The 20,847-nt window shown below is 39.0% G+C and overlaps 1 protein-coding gene across 1 annotated transcript in view; it reads left to right on the forward strand.

Annotated features, from left to right (window-relative positions):
• CHST9 (carbohydrate sulfotransferase 9) overlaps nucleotides 1-20,847 on the forward strand; it is a gene marked incomplete at its 3' end in the record, with an annotated part of 185,903 nt that overhangs the window by 50,216 nt on the left and 114,840 nt on the right. Inside the window, 1 exon segment of the mRNA XM_080822246.1 lies at nucleotides 10,851-10,889. Coding sequence (XP_080678372.1) covers nucleotides 10,851-10,889 — 39 coding nt within the window.

Raw genomic sequence — 20,847 nt, forward strand, 5'->3', positions numbered from 1 at the left:
CCCCTACCCCCACACCCCTACCCCTATGGCGGTGCTCCGTTTCCTATCTTTCGGGATGGTTGCATCCCAAGGAGCTCCTCCCTGCTTTGCTTTTTCTGAAATCAGCATCTCACTCTGAACACCAGTAAAAGATTTGGCCAGAAAACTGCGTGTTGCCTTATGTGTTCAGATCTTTATTTCTCTTCTCTCCTGAGTATCTCCCACTCTGTCTCTGTTTTGAGATGAAGGCCCCTTCCAGCTGCCACTGGAGGCCTCATCCGTTGCACCAATCTGCAGATTCCTCTACAGCCCTGCCCTTGACTGTGAATTTCTTGTTGACTCTTTGCAAGCCTCCCTTTCCACCTGCCCGGCAACAGGTCCTCAGCAACGTTTGCTTTTTGCTTTCTCCTAAGTATCCAGATGAATGTCACTGAGCCTCTTCTATACATAAAATGTATTAGATAATTAACAACTTTTCTAGGAAACTCAGGGAGTCAACCAGATTTTCGGAGGATAGTTTTACAAGGTTACAAAGAACCTTGCAATGCCTAAAAGCAGTAAATCAATATCCACTGATCTAAGCACACTTTCCTTATTTTCTTCCTTCAGTCGGTGAAATAAGAGCTTCCCCGAACGTCTAGGGCCCAAGCCTTTGATGCTGGTCAATGTGAAGGAAAAAATGAGTATGATGGGGATTTTTTAAAGATTAAAAAAAAAAAAAAAAGGAAAAACTTAGGGCTAGTGGAAATGAAAACCATGCTGACATCTCAAAGAATAAAATCCATCTCACCTCTGGCCTCCGTAAGCTTTCTCCATGAGCTAATGAGGCTATGATTAAGAGCATGGGAGAGAGAGCAATGAAATGTGGTTATTTCCTCCAGATGAAAAGCTGGGCAGGACTGTGTGTCTGTTAGCCAAATAGATTGCCATGTAAAGTGAACAAACTGACTTCATAAGCACAGATTCTGATTGGACTCATATCATTACCTTTTATAATGAAATGTTTCCCCTTGTTGCTTTCCTACAGAAAATTAACCCTAAATAATATGAACGCTCTTCATTCAATATAGATTCTACTAATTTATCTTTTAAAAGTAAATCTACCTAGGGAAAATAAAGTAATTTTTAATTATTCAGCAGAAATTACTATTGAATCTTCTCCATGTTTCAGTTCAGAGGGCTTCTCTATCATCCTAACCATAAGCCGTGACCTTTTTGAAGCCTGGGTGAAGATTTACATGTTGTTGTTTCCAATGGGTGCCCCCGTGGATGGTTTACAAGTCTTAAGATGCTTGTTCAATGGCGAGGTTCTGCTTCCTTTCCTTTTGACTGGTTACCTGGAAATAGGTTGATAGTGTAACACTTTTAGAAATTCAAAACATGTATTAATCTGCATAGATTGTGCTTAAACCACACTCCTGATAATAACAGATTTTATTCTTTTTCATGAAATGGAATACGTTTACATACTAAAATGTTGGGTGATAGACATATTTATAGGTATAGTTGATCAAGCCATCTCAGGAAAGAAAGAATGGAGGAGAGCTGTGCATTCCTGGGGGAGGGGGCAGGAATAGTAGTAAGCATTGGTATATATTGATAGATACATCAGTAAATATTCTCATAATGAAAACAGAAAGAGAAGTTGTTTTTACTCTCTATTGCTGCATATGGATGTTCGCCAAAACTTAATGATATAAAACAGACATTTATTTTGCTTGCGGTTTTGTGGGTTAGGAATTTGGAAAGGGTTCAGCCAGGCAGTTGGTTCCTAATCTACATGGCATCTGCTGAGGTGGCTGGAGCTGAAGGATCCACTTCCAGATGTTTCTTCATTCCCACACATCTGGAAGCTGGGTTGGGATGGCAAGAACAGCTAGTTGCTGGCCTTGTACAGTTCAGGAAGCTCTCTTTCCATGTGGCCTCCATGTGTGGCTAGCTTGAGCTTCCTCACAGCATGGTGGTCTCAGGGTGGTCTGGCTTCTAACATTGTGACCAGCCTCTCCCAGAGCAAATAATCAAAGACCCAGGGAACAGAAGCTTCCTGATTCTCAAGGCCCAGATGGTCTCAATGCATAAAACGTGGCATTTCTAGCTTATTCAATTTGTTATGCAAGTTACTAAGGCCTGGGCAAATTCAGCAGGAGGGGAATTCAACTCCACCTCTTAACATATGGTCATTTTTTTTTTTCTAACACAGGATTGAATAAACATATTATGAAAAGATTCTTTATTTTACAAAATAATTCATTCCTATCTCTTTTGCATAATGAACATTCAAGGGACATCTAGGATATTATGTCATTTGAAAATAATTATTCACACCGAACTTACTAGAAACACACTCTTGCACAATGGAAAATATAAACATTGACATCCCCGCTTTTGCCGACAGGTAAAGCGTATGTTAGTAAAACTAGCATTCCCATTTTGCAGAGAGATTTAAGGCCTGGCAGTCACTGCACATTTTTTTTCCCTAATCTGGCTTCTACATCTAAAGGTCTTCCAAAAAACTTCTCTGCCAAAAATGACTCCCCCAGAATGAGGTCCTGAATATCAAAAGGTTTGCTTTAAGATTTAATTTACCCAGGCCAATGTGGGGAATCTGAAAGGAGCATTTGCTTGTCACATTAATTATGTGCTTGTCAGGTGGATCTAAGTGGGAAGAAATTCTGTGCTTGAGACTTTCCAAGACAACATAAAACTGCTGTTTCTCATACTGGTTTTACCATGTCTTTGCAGAGGGGTCAGCCCAGGAAAAACCTTTGAGCATTCAGTTCCTCGTAGGCTTTCTACTTGCGAGGACGGATGGCAGACCCCAAGGCTGGGGAGTACAGATGGAGTGTCAGCTCTGCCAAGGCAGATGGTCAACCTTGGAGGCCTAGCTGTAGCTGTAGCGCTATGTTTCTGAAGGGCCGGTCTCCGTAGCTCAGTACACACGGTCTGGAGCTCACAGCGTGCGCTGTGCTCGTAATGGATCTCGCTGCAGAAGCATCCTTGCAGCGTATCAACTGACCAAATAGAAGCAGACAGGAGAGCAAATGGAGTTTATCTAAACCTGCAGGAGGGGATGAGGATCCACAACCATACAGAAGCTCGTCCCTGTGGTCTGCTGAGGCCAGGCCCATTTCAACAACAGCATAAATCCAGGCATGAGTGATCAAGTAAACGTCACAGCCTTTTCATACTGTTGACCAAACAGAAACTATGCAACTTCTACAGTCTTCTGTAGACCACTTTAGACCAACTGGTCTTTAAATTGGCCCTGTTCTGCTCCTCTATTCCTGCTCTGCAGAACTTACAATCCCCTCACAGCCCTGTTTATATGATTTTTTTTTGAGCCTAGTGTCTGCTGTGCTGTGTAACTCAGAGGACCATTGGATCTTGGAAGAGTCGAGTTGCTTATTCAGGGTCCTTCGATTTGTTGCACAGAGTAAGTACTGGCAATGAGATCTCAGGATTTCTAGAAAAGCTCTCCCTTTCTATTTCGAATATATCTGCTGTGGACAATTCCATAGCTGCTGCTCCCTACGAAGTGCCGACAAGAATTCAAACCACAAACCCTGGATTCTAAGATCATATCAGCTTCACTCATAATCGGAGAGAGGTTTTGCAGTGTAAATTGTGTTTCATCAAACCAAGTTGTATTTGGAAAGAGGACATGAAGGAGAAAAGAAAGGAATTTTCTAAAAGCAAAGCCACTTCCTTCTTAAAAATTCTAAGCGAAGGCAAGAGAGAGATGTTATGGTAAACCTGTCAAGGAACTCTCAGACCCTGAACTTTATAATATTTGTTTAAATGTAGCCATTGGCCTTGAGTATATGAAGTATTATCATATGTTACTAGGAACCACCTGACATGGTATGTTTAGAAAGAGAAGTACCTAGCAGTACTCTGTGTTGCTTTGTCCTAAGCACTGAGGTGTGAAATGTGACTGCACCATATACTCCAAATATTTAGGATTATTATTAAACACATTATTTTATGTAACTCTCACAATGACCCTGTCAAGTGGGAACTATTCTTACCCTCGTTTCCTGATAAATACAGTGTGATTTAGAGAGGTTAATTGATGTGCCCAATATCCCACATTGATTTAAGTGGCAAGACCTGAGCTCTCAACCACCACAGCCAAGGAGCTCGGAAAAGGTAAAAATCTCCCTGCTCATATTCCAATGCTGCCATTCACTCATCAGAATCTTGTGACCATTACAAAAAAAATTTCCAAGCCTCCTTTCTCTACTGGCAAATGGAAGTAATTACCATCTATTCCATGGAATTATTGCAAAGATTTAATTAAATAATATTTAGGGGGCATTAGAGTGCCCGACTCATTGTAAGTTACTAAGTAAGTGCTAAACTACAAAAAAAAAAAAAAAAAATTCAAAGTGTGAAGGTCTTTTGGCATTCTACTCCCGAAACATTGTGATTGGATACTTAGCAGTTGGAATAAGCCATTGAGTCCTTCTAACAATTTGTTTGATAAAAAATAAACAGCGAGTAAAAACTGCTTAATTGTTTTTAACAAAATAATTTATTCAGGCAGCCCTCAAAACCTAGGGACTGGTTATATGTAACTTACAGTATCCCAATTTTTACTCCTCCCTACTCTCTGACCCAACTATTTTTTGTCCTCTCCTTAGTTGTTACTTAGTAAATGATTTGGTAAAGTTGCTTAGCCAGTTTTTACTTTCCTTACCCCCATGGGCATATTTGTAAAGCCTCATCATACTCTGAGAATAAAATGAGTTAATCGTATGATAACAATGACAAGCACACAAACATTGCTTAATGAACATCAGCTACTATCATGAACGTGATTATAATAATAGCACTCTGGTAGTATCAATTAGAAATGATAAGGTAAAACTCCAGTTGTTTCTGTTTTCAGTTGGAATATCAAAGAGAGGTGAAGAGAAAGACATCTTGCATATGTCTATGTCTTGTGTATACACACACACACACACACACACACACACAGAAGGAAGGGAAGGAGAAGAGGGTGGGCCGGATGGCGGGGGTGGGGGTGGGGAAGCAGAAGAACAAAAAGTCTGTAATGAGATCTCTATGCTTCATCCCAGAGTCTCATAGCTTGTAGGTTCCCCTTGGCTAAGATGGGAAGTCAGTCCATCTACCTCCAAAGTCCCTGTTCCTTTCACTAGACCATGATGTTTTCCATGGAAAGAGGTTGATTAAGAAAACTTTGCATTTAGGTGGACTTTATATATTCATATTCTCTCTCTTTACAATCAGTAAGCAGAAATCTTTGGTATATACATACCCAAATCAGCAATAAATTCTTAAGATACTGATAAAAGCATTTCTCTTTTTCTTACCCGAAATCACATTCTGAGGATTACTTTGTTTTTAAGTCTCACATTAAAATAGCTAAACATGGCAAGGGTGGCCTGGGTTTTAGATGGGCTCTGAAATCAACCAGCACTGTAACCTCGTTAACCTTGTCTGTAATTAAGGCATTTGAAGCCAGAAAATCTTAAAAGCCCTTCTTCTCTTCGACCCTATAAGGTAAACAGAATTAAAACCGTACAACCTTCTACTTTTCCCGTTAACTCAAAAGTATAGGAGGGCTACAGATTCTCATTATCCAGAAGTATTGCCATTGTTTTCCATTAAAATCCAGGTGAAACAAAAATGATATGAAAAAATTCATGGGAGTTAACATTATATTATCTGGTGGCTACATTTCTCTCCTTCACCCCCCACCCTGCCACCTTTTTTTAGGTAAGTGGCATGTGCACAGTAATTTTCCTTGTCATGATTCTATGCCTTCTTCATAGTGCATTTTGCCAAAGCAACATCGGACATAAATGAACATTCTCAGGTATCCTAGCAACGGGATGTGATTAATCATACCTCTCAGCGCAGGGCAGATAAAATGCCTGCGAGGGAACGCAAACTCAGAATTGGCTACTGAGAAATTGGTAGTGCAGTGAGGGAAGCTTGATAAGATTCCATGACAGACTTTATTATACAAAGATGGAAGCAGGTAGAAGAAAGAGTGTATTTCAGAGACAAGACTATATCTGAGTGTAAAAATACAGTACACATATACACGAATGTAATGCACGTATATGTACGTGTAAATATATGCACATACATGTACATACACACGTGCACATACAAACTAGATGTAAGTATATATTTATGCAAATATGTAAAAAAATTTCCTTTCCATTAGAAGTGACATAAAATACTGAGTTGCCAAACAAACACCCCTCTTCATTATTGCCAAGACATCAATGGATTGCCATTTATGTGCCTGTGGTTTTAAAAGATCAGAAGTAATCATTGCGATTAAGATACTGCTTCCATACTGAGGTAGAGAAATGTGCTATAAATTGAAATATATTTAATGTTCCTCCATGGAACAATATCAACAACCTCAAGCCTAAAATAGCTTTTAAAAATATCAGTGCTCAATTTATATAAATAAGTGGTCATGACAGGTGGACTGTTAATGTTGAGTTAAATACATTTTCTCAGGAGAAAAGTTTCACCCTTCAAATTCCATTTTTATGAGAATACCGTCCATTTTTATTCTCAGGGGAGGAATGTGCATCCAGCTTTGAAGAGAAGTAAGGTACAAACCATACGTTAGTGTTTTGTTTTTAAACGAGAATCTTTAACCATTAAAGCCCAACGAGGGAAAAATGCATGTTCATTATTCTGAAAACTTCTCTGTTATTTTATCGCCCACTTTCCTAATAGAATAGTTTTCCAGGGTGTCGGTTGTAATGTAAATACCTGGTAAAAGCTCTGGTCTTGGTTGTTCTTGCACTCAGTGTTAACAGCACTGAAATTTACTTCCTGTTCCCTTGCATTTTAAGGAGGGCTGGGGCATTTCTTAACTCTCTGGGTGTGTTGACTGAGTCCCAAGCGTTTGTGTTCAAGGCTCTGCGAGGCATGTAGAAATGAAGAGACATAGGGTACACATATCTCTCGCCCTAAAGGAGGTCACAGTCCAGTTGGGGAAACAAAATTGCAACTAATTATAAGCCAAACACTGGGGTTACTACTGTGACAGAGGTTCAAATAAAGGGGTAAAGGAGCATAGCAGAAGGGTGGTTCTGCAGGGAGTGGAGAGTTGGGGGTGGCACAAAGCAGAAAGCTTCCCAGAAGAGCGGGCATCTGACTCAGCTCTGAAGGATGAACAGATTTTTGATAGGCAGGACTGACACGTCAGGACATTCCAGGAAGCAGGAACAGCTTGCATAGGGAGTTGGAATGGAAGGTGGGATTTTTGGCATAACTGGTCAGTGTTGTGTATGGGGCTTGAGGGAGGGTAGAGAAGGTAGGTTGTGGCCAAATCATCCAGGGTCATCATTTTCCTATTCGGGCAGCTGGATTTAAATCTCTAGTAGTGATCCAACTCAAGGACAGAAAAGTCATCTCTGAAATCAATGAAGTCGGTTAGGACCGTGTAGGAAATAACCCCAGGAAGAAAGTTCATATCACGTTTGTGAACTAGGGCAGGGACCGTGAAAAAAGGAAAGTGTAGCCCCAAAGGCCCTGTGGAAAGAGAATGGAGTGGTCTGAGGGTTGCATTAGGCATGGACGTTGAGTGAAGGGGAGAAGCCAGTGACTCTGAGGCTTTGTGTCTGGGGGCCCGAGCAACTGAAGGACAATTCCAAAGATGAGCAGTTTTGCAGGGAAATACAATGATTTAAGTTAAGGGTATGTGTTGTAGTGCAGTAGAAAATACAAATAGAGATTTCCAGGAGGCCTAAAAGCTTGGTAGAGGTTGGAGCTGGAAATATGGGTCTCCTAACCATCTCTTTCCATGAGGGTGGACACCGTGAGAATGAGGGACAGGTCCCCCTCGTTCAGAGCAGGATGAAGGGATGCAGTGAGAAGCGTAGCCGGTCATCTCCAGTTAAGCAGTGTACTCTCCGTATCCCTTAATCAATATCATATTGTCTTATTTATCTAGTTTTCATTTTTCTAATTTGCTGTCTAATGTATATGTAACTAAGAATAGAAATCTAAATTGACTCCTTTAACACTACTAACAGCATAATAAAACTAATCAATAACATTTATATTGCACTCTACAGTTTATGGAGCCCATGCATGTAACACAGGGGCAGAGGACTGTTTAAGGTCTCAGTGAAAAAAACACTACAGCGATGCCTTCCAGTCTCCCTTCTGAAACATCAAACCCCAATATCTTGTGTGAATTTCTTCCATTTCCTGCTAGTTCTGCATGTGGAATTATTTATTTTCCACCCCACTCCAGATAAGCAGGTTCTGACCCCCACTTTATAGAGAGAAAGTCAGGGAGACTGATTGATTTGCCAGTTGGCAGGAGACCTGGGTACCTTATCAGGTGGGCCTCTCCATAGGGCTCCTTGAGTGTCCACGTAATGTATTATCTGACTTCCCTCAGAAAGAGTGATCCAAGAAAGTGGGATGGAAGTCACCAGGGTTCTTAAGACCCAACCTTGGGAGTCACATTCTATCCTTTCTACAAAATCCCATTGATTACAAAAGTTTAGTCTTAATCAGTGTGAGAGGGGATCACTTAAGGACACAGTTATCAGGAGAAGGAAAGACAAGGGTCATTGGGAGCATCTTGGAAACTCACTACCATACCATATTATTAATCTCCAATACTTTCATTCTCAACTTTCAGGACTTACGATTCATTCTTACATTACAAGGAGATGTTTGTCTTTAAACATTTTATAATTCAGGACTTGAATATCATCTTTTAAAATCTGTAGAAATGTTTGAGGCATCTAATATAAAAAAATTTGTAATCAAACAGGAAACAATGGCTTACCTAATTAAAAAGGCTTAAATGAGGAGGTACCCCCATCACACTCGGTAATGAATGAAGACTTTAAGTGGACTATTCATGTCCTTTATCTTTTTAAATTATTGAAACATCGTGTCAAACAAGAAATCACCCAAATGAACAGCATGTGCCTTTAATCAAGATGACAGTTAAATGCATTCTACGCATTTGGCGGCTGCATGAGAGAAAGGTTGTACATTTTCCACCCTATATTTTAAAATTTTAGAAGACAGGAAGAGCTGGTAGAGAAACTTGAATAAAGTTTACATGCAGCTCGCATGTGTTGCATAAACTCTCAATAACTAGCTCCATCTGGGAAATGTTGAACTGACAAGAATGTGATGACCAGAAGGGCACCCACACGTACCCATCACAAAACCAAGGCTCTCACCTCCACGGTGGTGTTTCCACACACCGGTGCCCTGGTGCAGATTTTCTTATCTAAGCCTGTAACCACACTGAGGTGGCCCATAGCCTAGCAGAAATGTGGGGTTTGCTCCCACTCAGACTGTTGCTCTGTCTCATTCATTGCCATGCTTCCGTATTTCCTGAACAAGAAGCCATTTCCTCAACCTCATCTTCCTCAACACTCGCTGCTCTTGAGGCTCACACAGCGTCTCTTGTGTTCCCCGCCCTTGCTCTGCTAAACCTGCTCTCTCTCAATATAGCAACAACCGTGTGAACCCACCAGATCAGAAGCTGTGGGTGTCCACCATACTTCCTCAAATTATCTGTGGCACGTGACTCTGTGCTCTGTGGACCTCGGCTGCTTCTGTTTTCTCATGGTCCTATATCACAATTTTAGAAGGAGCATTTTTGTTCTCTTGTTCACTCTTCTCAGCCCAGCCCTCTGTGCTGCCTGCATTTATGTTCTCATTCCCCGCCTCAGCCCCAGCCATCTTCTCAAAATGAACCTTCTCCACACTGTAATTTCAATTCTGATCTCTCTCCCAAGATCCACATCGCTGTAATACTTAAAACTCAGTTAAGTCTTCCCCATGCCCCCAACACATTTTACCATTTCCCCAGATTGTATCATCATGTCCAAAGTCACCCATGAAACCTTCATCTTGACCTTTCCTTTTCCCTTGAACTTTACATTTTGTTAGACCCTGGGTCTTATAAGTTCCACCTGTCTACCTCCCTACTCCCATTGCCATGCTCCGTCCATTACCTCTTACCTAAACTCTTGGAATAGCCTTTCTCCTGAGCAAAACTATAGTTCCCAAAGCAAGCTTTAAACATGGCTCTTGCTCAAAAGGTCTTCTCCTACATACCCCATACTATTTCTTTTCCCAAGAATCAATACTTTCCCTATTTCAAATTTCCCAGATCACATGTATCTTTCAAGGTCCAAATCAAATAACATTTTCTTCAAAACTTCATGGGCATCCTTTGAATTACTTAAAAAATCACTTCATCTTCTCATATTTTTTTTAAGATTTTATTTATTTATTTGACAGACAGAGATCACAAGTAGGCAGAGAAGCAGGCAGAGAGAGAGGAGGAAGCAGGCTCCCTGCTGAGCAGAGAGCATGATGCGGGGCTCGATCCCAGGACCCTGAGATCATGACCTGAGCCGAAAGCAGAGTCTTTAACCCACTCAGCCACCCAGGCACCCAGATCTCATATTCTTTAAACATTTTGTACCTTTGGGACACATCCCATTTTGTAGTGTATTGTCTGTCCTTTATTTTCCCAAGTAGGTTGTAAGAGGTCTTGGTCTTATTTTATTTGGGTGTTTATCCCCACAGTTCATTCTATGGGGATTTGTACCTTGTAAGTTTATTGTTGGGTAAACGACTCTTACTAATGAGATTTTTAAAACCTAATAGCATATTTAATGCATCCTCATTTATTTTTGATTTGCATAAACTGGTTTGAGAGCATTTTTCATCCCTTTCACCTCTGCCCAGTCAACTCTAGAAGCATGTTGGACACAGCTGAAAGAGTGATTGTGTTTAGAAATTGCCATAAACTGGAGTTTCCTCTTAGTTATAGCTTGTTCTCATCGACCCACACTCTGCAACTGACCTGCCACTTCTCATTTCAGGGAGAGTGGAGAAGAAAAGAGAACAAAAAGCAACTTCAGGTAAGATTTGGGCTAATTAGTTCCAATTATTTCCTGTTTTTACTTCCACCTTTAGAAAAATCTATCTGCAGTTTAATATTCAAAAACTCACATTAAAAAAGTAATAGATTGTTATTGAATTAATTAAATTTAAACATTTAGCTTTTTCACTTTCATATCAATCATGTCCTCATTCTATCATTCTCTTCTAAAGAAGTTAAGATAGAAGGTGATTTTTTTCATCATTACCTATTAAAAGGTAAGTCTTATAAGCACCAACTTTAAAAATTTCAGGTTGTTAAAAAAAATTCAGGTTGTAAAAGTTGACATTTTATTTTCCCAAATATCTATGAATCTTAATTATTCTTCTTAAAACCATTTGTGGAGTTGATGTTTTCCAGGACAGTGTTGACTGCTTAACCAAGAAGAATCTTTACATTTTAAGAATTATTCTATTCCTAACTTCTAGTATATATCCAGAGGTGAATGATGTTTTAACACAGTGCCATTGCACATAGTAGGGGCCAATACTGCTGACTAATACAAAAACAAATTTTTAAATTTCCATATTTTTATTACTTGGCTTTTAGCTGAAAGTCCTGAGGTAAGATAAAATTTCATTTACCAAGTAAATCTTTGCATAAGGGCAATCTTCCAGCTTCCAGTGCCTTAAAATTGCCAGTAATCTTAGAGAATTCTAATTTGGCATATACACCTGTGCCCACCACCTTTCCCAAGCATCTACCCCATTATTCTATGGTATGTGAGAGCTGCCAACAAAAAAAACCACATTGTTCCTGACCACTCTCTTCACTGCATTTTTTTGCCTGATAGCAAGACAAAATTTGTTTGTTTGTAATTTTTGGATTCAGTAAAAGATAGAATCTGAATTAATCAAAAAATGTGTAAACAACCTACGCCCCTGTCCCTTTTCTCTTTCCCAACCTTAGTAATCATCACAGACAACTGAGCAATGTACTACCTATACGTTTTTGCTCTTAAATGTTGTTTGCATTCTTTTAAAGCCTGATCATTAATACAAAAAAAAAAAAAAAGTGAAGGCAAGAAAATGTCTGTTCTCCTCACAGATGTGATCAACTCCATAATTGCTCCTTGGGTAAAGATTATTTATATTGTTTCTAAAATGCTGTTGTTATGATCCCATAGGTAATGGCTTAAAGAAACTTTATAGTTTGAGAGAAAGCTAAATTAGCCACAGTGGTAAACCAGATGCTTCTTAAAGTTCCCTTTGTATTCATGGATTCTAATATTCTGTGTGACCAAAGGTGACACAAAGGTCTAAAGACAAAGGCAGGACAAGAATTCTGGTTCCTTGACTCATTCTTTCCCAGCTCTCATCATTCTAACCTTTCTTTTCAAATCAAAGTGCTAGTCACTTTGATACTGTGTTGAATTTCTAGCTTAAAATAATATTTTTCAGCAATTAGAAAATTTTTTTAAGGCAACAAGATCTTTGCAGGGCACACTAGTCACCAGGGTTATGAGGAAACTCCTTTTATTAAAATGGAGCTAATCTCCCTGAACTGATTCACAGTTTGTCAGTGTGTCTGATTTTCATGAGAATGTGAAAGAAACTTTCCACGAGAAAGTGAAGTCAGAGACAGCTAATGGACAGGGCTCAAATTAGTGGGGAAATATTGAGACTCATCATTTCAAAGAATACAAACTCAGTCCCCACAAAATCTGTATTTGTGAAGATAGTTTGAGTTTTCTAAAGGTTGGGATCTAACCTTTGCGAATGTAGCCATAAATATCATTACCTACAATTTGTGATGCTCGTCTGAATAGATGCATCTTTAGATGTCAAGAATGTCATGGGCATCCCTGCTTCTGAGGTCCTGCCAGGACTTCTTTTTATTGCTTGTTCTTTCCGTTCAGATTCTATGTCCTGCATGCCAAATTACACCATGCTCCCACACCCTCTGGTTGATAGCAGCAGATCCATCTCCGAGCTGGGGAGATCAGTATTCGTTTGTGGACCCATTCAATCTAAGCCATCTTGTTGCATGAATCATGATGGAAACCAAAGAATATAGAAAGAAAATATGGTAGACAAAAATATTACCCATTGAAACAGGAACTTCCAGGACCCTCACTTTTTGGTTGGTTAAGATTGGTTCATTCTTTGTTTATGGGATCTTGGACTAAGATGAAAGCTACAAATAAATTTTTATTCAGGATAAAAAATAACTTCCCAACAAGGAAACCTCTCCAGGACTGGAAAAAATGAGATTATGTTAGTAAAAGTGTATGCAGCTTGAACCATCACCTGTAAGGAAGGGTGATAAGAGATTCGTAAAGAGTCTGATCATTCCTAAAGTGCTTTCCAATTTTGTGTCTATGATTCTATTTACCATTAGTACTTTTTTGAAATGGCTCTGCTATGTGTATCTGGATCAACACTCACACACACACACACATACACACACACACACACACACACTCCTGAATGGCTCACATTTCATTATATAACTGAGTGAATCATGTTCCAGAGCTTCAACTAAGTTATTTTGGTGAGTTGCTCAAGAAAGCATACAGCTAATGGGGCTAAGACTAGAGAATAATATTATCCTATGGTCAATTTAGCTTCCTTTGGGGAGAAAGTTCTTTGACCCTGATTGAAATCCTGGCTGCAGTTTCAAATATGATGCTCTTCTTGATAAGCCAGGAATAAGTCCCAAGAAAATATGCATAACCTGATAATCTTATCCATTTTGGAAAAATAAGTCAAAGCATATGTCTTTCAATACCGAGCCCAGAAACCTGTCTCGAATTCATATAAAATGGCCAGCAAGATCAAAGCTGAATTTGGCTATTTGGTAAAGAACATTAAAAATACATGCTGACATGATGATAAAGAGGCAAAATATCAAGAGGCAAGTTCCCCATATCATCAATTATCTATTCGCCCTTGATCTTCTCAAGGACCCAATCTTTTTACCAGAAAAACAGGGAAAAATGACCAGGTGTATTCCACAGATTTTATATATAACTCCATTTAATTTGAAGAATTTTAACTTGTCAGAAGAAAGACCCCTTTTTGGATCCTTTGGTATTAAAAAAAAAAATACAGCAAAAAATATAAAGAAGAATTCTCACAGAAAAAGGTGCTTCATAAATCTTTGTTTAGAAAAGATATACTAATTAGAAGGCTTACTAAGGTAGACTATAGAGACACCATCTGTTAAATATATATTGTTCCAAATTTTTTAGAGAAGGAAAACACTTTCAACTCTAGTCAAGTATTAATTAAAGAACAGTCCCTGTGGGCCAGAGAACGGAGTTATAGATAGAGATGATAATGAGTATTTTAAAATGAAGTTGCATACTTTTCATTTATGACATTAACTCATCCCTAAAGTTGGAGAGGTTTTGCAAATAATTTGCATTATTTGCAAAAAGTTATTGGTAAAGAAGAGCAATGTTATTTTTCTCTCAACTCAAAAGATGAGATTTATTAATGAAAATTCAACAAATGGTAGAACGTCTGCTTTGCAGCTCAGTCTCTTGCTTACTTTTTACTGTGTTTTTCCCTTCTTTGAAATGTTCTAAAGCATCAGTAGCACCTCAGTTTTAAAACTTTCAACACATATTTAACATGCAGTCATTCAGGATAAAAAATACTTTAAAAGATACTTAATAAATTCTTCCATCCGTATAATAATAGCATGTTCACTTTCTTGTATGTTACTCATTTATTAAATGCAGATTTTCAAATGGATTCTTATATAGCATTTTTCTACGTACTATTACTATTTTTGCAGTGGTTTTTGCCTTGATTCCTATACACTTCAGAAAAAAAAATACCCTCAAAAATAAGCACGAGATGACCTAATTTGTTATTGTTTTAATTATTGATGACCAACATTAAACTTACAAAGTTAACAGGCAAATCATGTTGGGACAAATACATTTAAGTAAATTATCATTATTTAAAAGCCCATCATTTAAGAATAATGAGAATCATTATTCCAATTAGAATCAAATCTGAAAATGTGTATCATCCTAACTTACTTAGAGCTTACAAAATCTCTAGTTACTCAATAATCCTGTATTATGTATTTGAATGTTGCTAACAGAGTAGATCTTTAAAGTTTTCATAAGAAAAAAAGGAAAGAATTATAACAATGTGTGGTGACAGATGTTAACTAGATTTATGGTGATAATTTTTCAATGTATATAAATATCAAATCATTATGCCATACACCTGAAATGAATACAATGTTTTATGCTAATTACATCTCAATTAAAAAAAAAAAAACTCTTCTCATCTCAATTAAAAAAAAAACCCATCTCATTTGGTGTCACAACATGGGCAGAGAAAAAATCGGACTAAGCAATTGTAAGTTGATACATTCTGTTTGCTAAACGTTTTTGTGATCCAGGCTTTGTGCTTGGTATTGTAGATGTTATGGTGAATAAAATATAGCATTTATGTCCTCAGTTCATTCACTTTCATCTGGGGAAGAAAATGGACAGATGATTATGATACAGTGTGAAGAGTGCTTTTTATAGAACTACTGACTGTCATAAGGGTGTCAAAGAAGACATCGGGGGGGGGGGGTGTTGCCTTGAGTTGACCCTTAAAGAAATTAGAGCTTACCAGGTAGAAACTAATAACCCAGTAAAAAAATGGCAGAAGACATGAACAGACATTTCTCCAAGAAAGACATACGAATAACTAACAGACACATGAAAAAATGGTGAAAATCACTAGCCATCAGGAAAATATAAATCAAAACCACAATGAGATGCCACCTTACATCAGTTAGAATGGCAAAATTTAACAAACAGGAAACAGCAAATGTTGGCTAGAATGTGGAGAAAGGGGAACCCTCTTACCCTGTTGGTGGGAATGTAAGCTGGTGCAGCACTCTGGAAAACAGTATGGAGGTTCCTCAAGATGTTAAGAATAGAGCAACCCTATGGCCCAGCAATTGCACTACTAGGTATTTACCCCAAAGATACAGATGTAGTGAAATGAAGGGGCACATGCGCCCCAATGTTCATAGCAACAATGTCCACAATAGCCAAACTTTGGAGGGAGCCAAGACACCCTTCAACAGATGAATGGATAAAGAAGATATAGTACATATGCACAATGGAAAATTATTCAGCCATCAGAAACAATGAATACCCACCATTAGCATTGACATGGATGGAACTGGAGGGGATTAATTTAAGTGATATAAGTCAAGCAGAGAAAGACAATTATCATATGGTTTCACTTGTTTGTGAAACATAAGCAATAGCACAGAAGACCATAGGGGAAGGGAGGGAAATCTGAAGGGGGAGAAATCAGAGAGGGAGATGAACCATGAGAGACTGTGGATCCTGAGAAATAATCTGGGGGTTTCAGAGGGGAGGAGGATGAGGGAGGCGGTAACAGGGTGATGGGTATTGAGGAGGGCACCTGCTGTGATGAGCACTGGGTGTTATACTTAACTAGTGAATCATTGAACACTATATCAAAAACTAATTATGTACTATACAGTAGCTAACTGAACGTTTAAAAAAAAAAAAAGAGAGAGAGACCAAGAAAGGGAAGCATATCCCAGTCACTCAGGAACTTTATGCAGGTATAAGAAACATGTCAAAGTGGCCACAATATTTTTTATAAGAGAAGGACGAATGTAGCTCCTTGCATGTTTACTACTGAAAATGAAAGCTTTCCTGTGAAATATTGAATTTATTTGGGGAAAGATGGAAGGGAAGGTAGAAGAGCGTGTACCTCTCTGTTCTTTCCCTAATCCCTTCCCCTCATCTCTGAACTGCAGGGGACTGAGCCCTCTTGGACTTTTGTGACCATATCACAGGGGAATGCTTATGTGATGGTTGATTTTGTTGTGTTAGGTACTTCCTTTCCCATTTGCTAACATTTTATAACACACATTCTGACCTTTTTCCCTTCTCTTTACCCTAGAAAAATATAATGAATAAATAAAAACTTACTGGTACTAAAAAAAAGAAAAGAAAAGAAAAAGGGAAAGGACTGGCTGTCCAGAAAGACAAAGATGAGAAAAAGCTTGGCCTGTTGAGGGTACTAATAAGATGAGAGCACAGTTATAAGCAGACAAAAGGCAGGGCACTTGGCCACCAAAGCTGGCATGAGCCAGAATCAACAGGCGCCATTATGCCATTCCATGGAGTTGGGACCTTATGCAGTAGATACCAGAAGATAATGAAGTACAAGGAATTACACCATCTATTTGCATTTTATAGAAATCCTTCCAGAGGAAGTAGGGATTGGAAGGGGAATTCAGTGGGGGCAGGGCAATCAGGGGGTATGCCACTTTAATTACTTAAGAATGAAAAGTCGTAAGTCCAAGGGGTCTTTACTAAGACAGTGGCATTAGAGAGGGAGCTAGGAAAACAGAATGAAAATATATTTACAAAATAAAATTGGCCTGTTCGATTGGATACAGAAGGTAAAGGAGAATGACTCTTAGATTTCCAGCCTAAGAAATGAGATGAATGGTACCTCTTGCTTCAGAAGAAGGAAGGATTGGTCAAGCATAACAAATGCCACAGAGGAACCAAATAATATAAGCACTGAAAAATGTCCATTGGAATTGGAGGAAAATATGTTGGTCACCACCAAGAAATGATTTTTCAGGAGATCTGAAATGGAATGTAGAGAGCATTGGGCTCCTTCATGGGCTGAATGAGGGAGTTATAAACAAATGAGCACAAATGCAGACTTGTTCTCTCAGAGAGTTTGTCAAGTGGGGGGAAGGCGAGGAGACAGAGACATAATCATGAAATCGTCAAGTCAGGAAAACTGATGTTTATTGAAAACCTGCTATTTCTGGCTCCGGGCTCGGTCCCCTCTATTGGACCCTCAAAACGAGCTTATAAGGGTTGTGTGTGGTCAACATTTTAAAAATTAGAAAACTGAGATGTAGGGAAGTCAATTCACTTGCCTTCAGCACCCGCATCCTAACCAGTGGAGCCAGAAATGGACCCAATGAAGTGGCTTGCTGGAGCCAGCTGGTACTATCTGGGAGATCATTTGGAAACAATGGGGGTGTGCTTTTCTTCCCAGTTCAGCAACGGGTGAGGTCATGTATAAAGCTTAAATTGGCTATGGCCAGAGAATTTACACCACAGAAATTGGCAGACATTACAGACCAGCATTGGTTGATTTGTGTGACAGTGTGCAGCTGGGTGTGGTCTGCGCCATGGCAAACCCAGAGCAGCTCCCACTGCCCACACATGAGATCTGGCCAAGGTCACTTGGTTAGCGAACAGAGAACAAGAGTTGAAACTTGAATCCAGACCAGCCCAGCAGAGGTGCTAGGGCTTTGCTGAAAAGATAAGTGAGTATTCCTTCTTCATCTTCTATCCGCAGATGGCCCAGGTTGGGATAAATGAAGTCTCATATTTATCAGTCCTCCAGTTCTAAGGTAGCAATTTTCTGCTGTGGCCTCCCAGGCAATCCATCTCTGGGTGTGTTTGCTTTTTTAAATAGCTTTCCTGAAGAACTGGCTTTCTGAACTATGTTAATGAATTCCATTTTTAAAAAAATAACCAATTTTCTCTGGGTTTATGGTTTCACAACAATATTTATTATTAAGCGAAATAAAGTATCTTAGATGCATTTTTCCACCCACAAAATGGAAGACTTACATACAGGCTGTTCATTAAAAGAAGTCCTGAAGAGGTTATTTTTAAACAAACTTCATTTTCCAGTCAGTCGAATTTATGATAGAGAGGGAATAACCACACAGCTGTGCCACATTATTTTGAAAATACCTTAAATTCTATTGTATAACACTGCATTTAAAACAGTGCCTTGACGTAAACTAAACAAATCTGAAATGGTTAGAAGCTAATGGAGGAGAAATTGCCATATCTAACCACACAAAGTGCAAATGTGAAAATGTATCCCCGAAATTCTCTCTACCTGTTTAATTTGGATTGCAGTTACAGCATCTGGGGCTGGGTGTATTTGCACACAGTAGAGACTGGAAACATGGTTTCTTTAGGTGGCGGGGGAGACCTGTTATCTCTAAGGGCATCATAAATATTTCACCTTAATGCGCTGTGCCTCCTTGCATAACTGAAAAGGCGAAACTTACCTGAGTTGATTCTTGCACAGTATCTATGTGTTCTTTTCACTCGGGGTTGGAAGTGAAGAAGAGTTTGCTGATTTTGTTGGCCAAAAATTACTTCAGGCTTTCATTTTAAATATTTTGTTTGGAAAAAAAAAAAAGCCACAAGGAATTCCCAATTAAAAACACAAATACAAATGGACTTTCAGGAGCTGATGGAGCTCATTCAGGCAGCACAGACCACAAAGTTAGGTCCCCAAAGTTAGGCTCATGCTAGTTTGAATGTCCTGTGGAAGTTGCATGAAAGGGCATTCCATGTGTATCTATGTGTATCTATGTGTTCTACATATATTAGTCAGTATCATGGTAATTACACTTTAATCCGACCTGATTTGGGAATGAAGCATTCAAAGTATGTGTGTATTTTGATTAGCTAAAAATGGCAAAGGATTAAAAAATGTCCCCAGGAATTGAATATAGCTGATCCTTAGGCTTTCTTCTGAAAGGAGTCTTAAGTCATGCCTGATTTTCCCACAGAGAAAACAATGAACTTGTATTTCTAACCAAGGAACAGATGCCCAACTTTTTTTTTTTTTTCATAGAAATGACCACAAACATTTTAATCAACTGTAAATGATATACTTGTACATTGTGTAACTGAAAACCTTCTAAAGTGAATGTAAGTCATTTGAGCTGAGTAATACAGGAATCGATAATATAAACTGTCCTATTATTTCACTGCAAATTCCCAGATAAGAGGATTGGCAGGGCAGGAGAGAAGCCATGACGCTGTTAAGGAAACAAAAAGCCCCTGCAGACAGCTTACCCCAGAAATGAGGTTATGACTTGAGTGGGGGAATTCTGAAAGGGGCGGAGCCTTAGTTAGAGAAGCAGGGAGGAGGGGGAGTGACACAGTGTGGGAAATATCAGCACCAGAGGACTCAAGCTGCTGCGTAATCTGGCCAGCTAATTCATATTGAGGGGCTAATGAATGGCCATGAATTCATACATTATTGATTCCAGATAGCATATATAAATTTTATTCGATGGGATCATCACTGTCTTGGCTTCCATTTGAACCATTTAAAGGAGCGGAGGATTCCGCTGGTCCATTCCTTGAACACTTTGCCTTATTGGAATCCTCTCTGAACATCCCTTGAAGGCTATCTCTGCTTGCTTGTCTGTCTTTGCTTATCCGTCGTCACTATTCCCTAGTTATTAATATATTTCTCACTGCACTGGAACAACCTGCATTTCTCAGCCAGTTGTGGTCCCTTCCTCCTCAAAAAGATCCCTGAAATGCAATTCTACCCGTGCCTTCTCTGAAAACATACAGCTCTGTGTTTCATTGATACACTGAGACAAAACACCACGTTCAATTTCATAATAATTTATTTGCTTATTTGGTTTTTTTTCTCTCTCTCTCTTGCCTACCTCTAGATCAGCAATCCAGTAGAAATATAATGCAAAGAACACAAGTAAATTTAAATTTTCGAGTAGCCACCTTTTAAAAACTAAAAATAAATAGAGGAGATTAAGTTAATAATATGCTGTTTAACCCAGTAAGTTCAAAATATTCCTTTAAAAACATAATCAATATAAAAAAATTATAAATAAGATGCTAGAAGCAGTGCATGTGGCAGGCACGTGTGTTACAGCAGAGATTAATGGAGTACATGACACTGTTGTGGCACTGGGTGCCTGCAGAGTTAGCCTTTATCAGCAGCAAGCCTAGTCCTGGAATGTCGTTTTGGAGACGGATGTCCTTGCAGGTTCTATTTGCGTCCTTTCTGAGCTATGTTTTAATGAAATCAAAAAATCAAAAAATTTAGTATAAACAAAACCAAAAGATGCTTGTGTGGTTCTGTTTCACCCCTGGTGCCTCCCACAGGGCCTGGAAGAAA

The sequence above is a fragment of the Martes martes genome, assembly GCF_963455335.1.
Source record: "Martes martes genome assembly, chromosome: 13".
Lineage (NCBI taxonomy): Eukaryota > Metazoa > Chordata > Mammalia > Carnivora > Mustelidae > Martes > Martes martes.